The sequence below is a fragment of the Scatophagus argus genome, chromosome 20, assembly GCF_020382885.2.
Source record: "Scatophagus argus isolate fScaArg1 chromosome 20, fScaArg1.pri, whole genome shotgun sequence".
NCBI classification, from domain to species: domain Eukaryota; kingdom Metazoa; phylum Chordata; class Actinopteri; family Scatophagidae; genus Scatophagus; species Scatophagus argus.
The window spans coordinates 7,197,350-7,205,145 of record NC_058512.1 but is presented as its reverse complement, the minus strand read 5'-3'; the positions used below and the strand labels follow the sequence as shown (position 1 = coordinate 7,205,145).

Genomic DNA, 7,796 nt, shown 5'->3' with positions numbered 1-7,796 from the left:
AACAATCGGCCTTCATCTTTCATCACAGGTTGACGCTGGTTCCCGCACGGTGCCACTGGGTCTCTGTGGTGCCAGCCAGCCAGTCCGCCACAGTGTAGACCAGAGGAGAGAGAGAGAGAGAGAGTCATAGAAAATCAAGTGTATGCACCAGCTTTCTCATTTCCTTATCGTCCTCCAAGGGGGGATCTGACGCATGGCCTTGCAGCGGTCATATCCGAGACTGATACTAGATGAACAGAAGCCCGTCAGGGTTACAAAAGGAATTGAATGTACTTCTAAAATCCCACGAGGTAGCTAATTGACAGGGACTTCATTATAGAAACATCTCACTTGTAAAATCAGATCTCACTTGAACGTGAATATAATTCAAGAGGGGTTTTTGCTGGAAATGTAGGATTCAGTTAAGTGAGTGGTACTGGATAATTTTACACTGGAGTCACAAAACTGCATGCATGTGACAGCTACCCATGTTTAAAGCTGCATGACCAGGTTACATTCAGCCTACGGGATTTCTTTGGAATTCATGAGTGACAGTACATTTTCCATCTGGTTTATTTTAGTATTACCGGCCTAATTGAAAAAGTAGATGATGCCAAACCGGTGTGTGATATTCATAGATGATTGCACATTACTCTCCCTATAATTATGTCAGACTCTGCAGGTACAGTAAGTGCACACAATTAGCTTATCTGCCTTGGCCATTAAGCCCATTTTCAAGGATATAACCTTTAGTTCTGCAGGTGGATGGGAAACAATTTATTTTTGTTGACACTTACAATATCTACATGTGATGAATGTTTCTCATCCTGATGAATGTAAGCTCTTCCCTCCTTGTGGCTGATTATTCCTTGACCAAGTTGATCATCTATACTACTTCTGAGTGACCTAAAACTGAATATACAGTATGTCTTGCTTTACCTACAATAAAGGAATGGCAAGATTGCAATTGCATCACTATTTCTGCACTTGGTAGTTCAAGGGGTCATCTTCAGACTGTATTCATAAGAGGTTCACTCCGGCTCATAGTTTCCTCTCCCCCCCCCCCCACATTCACAGAAATGTGTCCCCTTCTGTCTTTCCCTGCTGTACGTGATAAATATCACTGCCACCTCCTTTATTTTCCTTTGTTTTCTGCTTTTATGAGGTAAGAGCAGCATTCCAAGCATTCAAACAGCATCCTCGATGACTTTATGAAAGTGCATACGGACGGCTCTTCTTGATTGACTTTCCGATAGACGCATCCTGTCCCCCCTCAGAAGCTGTTTTCCTCTTCCTTATCCCTACAGTGCAGAGTCATGATCAGAGCTCTCCTTGGAGGCTGGTCCGGATACCTGTTGCAGTGTTTGCTTGGCCAGCTGGACATGTGTGTGTGTGGGAGGAAGGTGAGAGGTAAAGGAAGACCTGTTGTTCATCACGGGCTCAAAGGAAAGGTTAGAATAACAGTAGTGGCTGCAGCAGCGTGTCCTGTATCCTGTTGTGTCTACATGCCCCAGCACCTTGGCCATGTTTTCTGAATAGAAAAGCATTTCCTTTTTCAACTTTGAAATGTTATCAAAGTCCCTTGTTTAGGCATGTGTATGCGGTTGTCCAGGATTACTCATAATGTATTACTAAATAGTATAAATATATATTGCACATATTATGTGTTTTTCCTTATACTTTAATTTCATTCTTGTTATATACCACTTTATAGACACCTTATTACATGTGTACACCTTGATGAAAAAAATAGAACCTGTGATTGTAGCTGTAAGTGTATGAAGTCCATGAATGTACACGTATTTCACCAGTTTGCCAACATGGGTGATCTCTGCCATTGTTCAATGACACAATCATAAAGGAGTCTTTTTCCTTTTTCCATGAGGTCTGGACTCAATATGGCAGGGTCAAAGAGAGAAAAAAGGATTGTGTAAAGTGCAGGTTTGCCCAAGTGTGAGCAAAGTGCTTTAAAGGTTAGGAGATGGTTGGTACCTCCTGTGTGCAGTATGTTTTGAAATGTCACTTGGATGCATCCACAGACATGTTCACCAGACTGAGAGCAAGACTTATGTAGAAACAAAGTAAATAAAAATAAATAAATGGATCTCTAGATGCCACTTTAAGCAGACTGATGGCTGTGTAAGCTTAAAACTGTGAATTCCTATTGCTGGAGGAGTACAGTTAAGGCATCTTTGGACCTTAATGGCCTTCGGTATTTTTAACCAAAATGAGTGGGAAGAGTATTGTTTCTGTTGCGTGTTTTGTCCTTATGAAATTGATTCTGAGAAGAGAAGATTAAATAAATAAATAAATAAAACAACAACAACTAGGCACAGCTCATCCAGTTATGTTGTTTTACTGCAGTGCATCAATAGCCTTGCAAACTTGGCTGAAGACGTCATCCACTGGCAGTTCGGAGTCAACCTAAGCAAAGCAAGATGACTTGTGTGAGAATACGCGTATACATTATACATTTTTATATATATATTTAAATTTGCTCCTTCATAGCACTTATACAGACCTTCCTCACAATGCCACGGCCCTCGTAGAATGTGATGACTGGCTCGGTTGCTTTGTAATATAAGTCCAGACGCTTCTTGATGGTCTCTTCGTTGTCATCAGAGCGGCCGCTGGTCTCACCGCGCTTCAAAAGCCTCTTGACCATGGTCTCTGATTTTGCATCAACATACAGCAGCAGGCAGGGTTTGCCAATCTGGGATCAAAGACAGTTCGCTGGTTTAAGATTTGGGGTTTTTTTTCTCCTTGTTTCAGTGATGAGTTACAGCTCGACGTCTCATGCCCTCTCCTACCTTCTTCTCAAACTCCTCACCCTGCTTCACCTCACGGGGGTAGCCATCAATAAGGAAGCCCTTAGACACATCAGCCTTGGCAATCATGGCATCCTTAATCATGTCCAAGACTGTGTCCTGAAAGCAGACCCAAGACATTATGATGAACCTTCTCAATGATAAGGCACTTCTGGTGGTTTATTAGACTGACAGTTGTTTCTGTTACTTTGCTCTTCCCTTAAGTAAGAGGAGGCTCAACACCTCTTTAAGACTGTTTAAAAATATGAACATTATAATCTTCATAAAAGCGGGATTTATTGTAGGATTGTTGCATTAGACTGTTAGGTTTAGGTACAATGTAGTTAGATAATAAACCTGTGGTATTGCTCAAGTATATAATCAAAAAACAATATTTTTTGTGAAAATTATGAAATTAATTTTTTATCCCCATCCTCTTACCAGGGGCACAAGCTCTCCCTTCTCCATGATGGCCTTGAGCTGCTTGCCCCTCTCAGAGCCAGAAGCCACCTCAGCTCGGAGCAGATCACCAGATGACAGGTGGGTGTAGCCATACTTTGCAACTACCTTCTCGCACTGGGTGCCCTTTCCAGAGCCAGGCCCACCTGAAAGCAGTGGTAAATAGCTGAGGTTAAATGTTTTGTGTGGTGCAAAATGAGACAAATTTCAGACTCGGAGTGTACTCACCCACAACGAAGATGATCTTGGCATCTTTAATTTTGTCTGAAATGAACAAAAGAAGTTCATAAGTGAAAAATGTGTGATGTGACAAAGCTTTCCTCCAGCAAGGTAGATTAGTTAAATTCACTGATAAAAGATTTTTGTAACAAACCGTCTCGACAGTCAGGTGTGGAGGAAAGGCGTTCAATGGACTCGGCAATGCACGTATTTCCCATTTTTAACTTGCAGGTCACAGTGTCGCCTGGTCAACTAGGCTGTTTTTACTGTGCTTGCTTTAGTGGAGGTTTGTGCTATGACTCAAACAGTGTTGCCACGGCAACAGTTGTCACCTAATAATCTTATGTAGCCAGGTATATACAACGACTGAGAGAGCTCGAAGGCACTGCAGCACATGCAAATGGACAAAACACCAGCAAATAAAGCAAATGTCATCAATATTTGTATGTGTTGTGAGAATTTGCTGCGTGTTTGTCTGTCTGGTTGTGTTGTGTGTGTTTTGTGTGTGTTTGCAGTGCATATTTAAAATTGATGAAGATGTTTTCTTGCATTTGGAACATCATAACAGTCTATCAATCATATCTAAGTGCAGTTTCTTGTAATATATGGGCAATGTTAAATGTTAAGACTCTACTGTATTCTCAAAAATCAGCAAAAGAGGGCAGTAGAGTATAATAAACCAGAACCAGTCTGCTTCTGCTTTGTTTTACCTCCATAAGATTTACAGTGCAAATAAAAGCTAGATAGAGATAGATAGATAAAGATATTATTTACCTGCCATTGTGTTGCGTTAGATGAGTGTTTTCCTTCAACTGAAAGACAGAAAATGACACAGAAGAGTAAATAAGTTAAATATGGCAGATATTTTGACAAAGGCCATTCTGTTGTGGTTAACTGACATTCTGTATTCTGTGAAAAGAGGATCATAAATGTTATCTCAGAAGAGATCACTTTAAGGGCTTAATGACAGAAAACCCAAATTAAACTTTGACATTTGTTTTTCATTTTTAAAGTTTATCAAATATTAACTTTGGACTCTCCAAATAAATAGTTTCATATTCTAAATTTCAAAAGCTAGTCCCAAAAAAGTATTTTTATTGTTGAAGCAGCATATTCAAGGTGATTCGGTTATTTCTCCAAAAGCATTTTGTTAAAGTGTATGACATGACATACAGTAAATGTTGTGAAGTGAGTCTTCTGCTTTTACCAAGAAAACCACATCTTTGGCTGCAGCTTGCTATGTGTAGATATTTTAACTCACACTGTGAAGTTTTTCACTTCCACTTTTAGCACGTTAAATCATCTGTAGCTGCTAGTAATGTGTGTTCACATGCGCATCTCTCCATATATCTTAAGGATGGGTAATTGGTGCACACCCTTATTTATGTAAATTTGTAAAAATTGATTTTCAAATGTTTTTATTAATAGAAACCTTACAATATAAACTCACTTACACGTAGCATGACAACATTAAGTAGCTTTTACATCATGTGTCATCTCTGTTAAAACATTAGTATTATATTTTTTTAACAGTGTTTGGTTGCGCTCTTCAACAGCAATTCAGTTCTTGTATTAGAACAGACAGTCAAAGTCGTGTGTGAGTTATTTAAAGCTGCCAGTTCAGAATAAGATCACAACAGTTCCTCAACATTTGATCTGGATGGGAAATGTCTACGGCATCTGTGTTAACAGTACCAAACATGTCTACAGAAGACAAGAAGACATGGTTTCCTGTTTACACTTCTCTTTTAGCTGACTGAAAGACGAAAGAAGTTAAGGAATTCAAGGGGACTGGCATGTGTAAATAGATCAGTTCATGTAGCTGCTTGCCTGTGTCATGTGTCTTGGTTGAAAATGGACACGTTTGAAAGAACTGGCTTTAAATAACTTTAAAGATTTGGCTCAAAAGGTGCTGCCAAAGCTAAAAGAACCAAATAGTTTTAGCTACAGAGTATAGTATATTTGGTGATACACTGACTGAAATTTTGTCACCTGTTTTGCATGTTCTTAGATAATAATGCGTCCCACTGATGTTTGTCAGTGTCAGAATGCCACCTTATGGAAATCAAAAAATAGAGAAATAGCTGATTTGAGTTTTGTCAAACCAGATTTGTGACAAAGGACTGGTTTCTTAGGTTAAGGAGTGAAGAGTCATGCATGAACCCATGAGAACTTAGACTGACAGTGACAAACAAAAGGTCTATTTTGATATATTTGATTTTGTCTCTCCTTAAATACTTACTGAAAAGTCTTGATGAGTAGTCCTCTTCCATACATATTTTCTTAGCCCTACATGCTACCCAACATTAGACTAGATTTAACAGGATCTGAGTGCAACCTTGTGACAGTGTGGTTGTTTGCACACCAGCACACGCCTCCTATTCAAACATATTGATAAATAAGCTTTAAGGAAGGTGAAAGGTGATATGTGTCTATATAGATATCTATATCTATATAGATATCTATATATATAGATAGATATATATGACAAGTTACATTTTTTTTTAGCTTTCTAGAGCTAACACGTGTCTCTTGGTTCACCATAAAGATATACTTTAGCAGAGCATAAACCAAAGCAGCCTTACAGCTTGTTCTCTGATTCTCACATGCAATACTATTCAGTGCTAGTGGCGCCTCTTCTCAGGTATCCAGTTTTATGCCACTGGACATTAACCCTGTGGTCTGTGTAAATGTCACTTGGAGGCTGGCATCTGAGTCAGCACCGAGCCTGTTTGGGAATCCCTCTCTGGCCTATTATGGTGCCATCGTCTGGGTCCCCTGCTTCTTTGGCATGTCCAACGTGTCCTGGTTCTCATATGGTGCAAACAACGTTACATCGCTCTCGGTGTGGAAATTGCACAGTGCAGTGAAACATTACATGGCTTTGCTGCAGGTATGATTGTACCATTACATTTCCCAACAGAGGCTGTATCAGTGCTGGAAATGTAGCAAGATGTTTGAACTGGACTTTATCATGTGAGGACAAAGCCCTGTGAATGTTGCACCAAAACTGGATCCATATTGTTTCCCCTTTAAAATGCATGATTCTCGTATGACATAAATAATGTAACACCACGCGACTGAGTGTGCTGTTAATGCAGAGTGTACTTTAGAGAACCTGATACATGGAGACACATTTGAACATGTGATTTTGTAATTCTATCCTTGAATTGAAATATAGGGAGGCTGGACTCACTGCAACCCCCACCCCAATGTGAGTCCATCTCGCCTGTCCTGCCCTCATGTCTTATTCCTGTTTTTTAACATTCAGCCCTGCTAAAAAAAGACTCAGTCAGTCTGCAGCTGTTAAAGGATAGCGTGTCAACCATTCTTAAAAAGCACATGGGGATGAAGCTTTCACCGACTGCTCCTGAAAGCAACAGGAGTGCAAACAAGGCACTGAGTACATGGTCTATTAGTACATTCTTTCTGTGAACCACTGGTTACTAAGGCAGGCTGCAAATTAATTGAGTGTACCGTCCCTTTAAGATAGAACAGGGCACCCTTTGACGTCAGTGCAGTGAGAGATATTCCATGATGATTGTGAAAGGATGGAGCCAGATCATTTTGGTGTTAGCTGTGGCTGTTGTGGAGGTGTTTGTGTTCCAAATTTCAAGCTTTGGCTTACTTTAATATGCAGCATCTACTCAGAGGAATCAATAGCACTCAGCCCCTAATCAGATATTAATGACCATTACTGGCACTACAAGCATGGCAGTGGAACTGAAAGGCTAGAGCAGCTTGTACAAAAATGGTCTTTAATGGCTGTAGGTGGAGCATAATGTCAACATGTTTTCAAAGCGAAAGCAAAGCACCTGCGGTGAAATGTCAGAGCAAGTGCCATTTACATTTTAGCAAACAAGTATGACATCCATGTGTGAATGACACATGGGAGCGACATGCCTTTGCACGATGCAGAAATGCCTGATCTTCTGACAGTGTCAACCATTTTAAACTGTGTGACTAGCCAAAGTGACAGTTCACCATTACAGTCTCTGTTATTCACACTCCATCCCATCAAATAGCCCTGCCCACTGTGGCTGCACACACTCTTCCTCCTTGACATCTCTCCATTTGTCAGTCGCTCTGATAAAGTTAGACCCACTCCCTGTCATATCTTTGCTGCTCTTCCTCTGTGGAGCCTTTGTCCTCTGTACTGACCTCTCTTTCGCGCTGTGGCTCTAGATCCCAGTGCAAGGGGCTGCCGTCCCTGGATCCCCGTGTGTGTGTGTGGGGGTGTCTGCACAGTTCCTGCTGTACGGCAGCCCTCCCTCCCCCTTGCTATGCCTTTTTATAGCTCAGCTGAGCCTGCTCAGCTCGTGTTGCATTCTG

General features: G+C 40.7%; 1 protein-coding gene across 3 annotated transcripts; it reads right to left on the bottom strand.

Annotated features, from left to right (window-relative positions):
• Nucleotides 1-2,319: 2,319 nt before the first annotated feature.
• Nucleotides 2,320-7,752, bottom strand: ak1 (adenylate kinase 1). 3 transcript variants are annotated; one of them, XM_046375041.1, is made up of 7 exons: nucleotides 7,626-7,752; nucleotides 4,239-4,276; nucleotides 3,474-3,509; nucleotides 3,228-3,391; nucleotides 2,790-2,906; nucleotides 2,501-2,692; nucleotides 2,320-2,403 (listed from the first exon to the last, which is right to left on the bottom strand). In XM_046375041.1, exons 2-7 carry the CDS (start codon nucleotides 4,243-4,245, stop codon nucleotides 2,335-2,337), a joined length of 585 nt encoding a protein of 194 aa, XP_046230997.1. In that variant the 5' UTR covers nucleotides 4,246-4,276; nucleotides 7,626-7,752; the 3' UTR covers nucleotides 2,320-2,334. The 3 variants fall into 3 exon arrangements, with proteins under 3 accessions (XP_046230997.1, XP_046230998.1, XP_046230996.1); XM_046375042.1 differs by lacking the exon at nucleotides 7,626-7,752 and adding an exon at nucleotides 5,707-5,840; XM_046375040.1 differs by lacking the exons at nucleotides 4,239-4,276; nucleotides 7,626-7,752 and adding an exon at nucleotides 3,619-3,747.
• Between the last annotated feature and the right edge of the window lie 44 nt (nucleotides 7,753-7,796).

Coding starts and splice junctions, on each gene's coding strand:
- ak1 (XM_046375040.1), bottom strand. CDS start 3,682: ATGGGAAATACGTGCATTGCCGAGTCCATTGAACGCCTTTCCTCCACA. Junction 2,907..3,227: donor AGGGAGAGCTTGTGCCCCTG/GTAAGAGGATGG, acceptor GTCTGCTTTCAG/GACACAGTCTTGGACATGAT. Junction 2,404..2,500: donor GCCGTGGCATTGTGAGGAAG/GTCTGTATAAGT, acceptor TGCTTTGCTTAG/GTTGACTCCGAACTGCCAGT.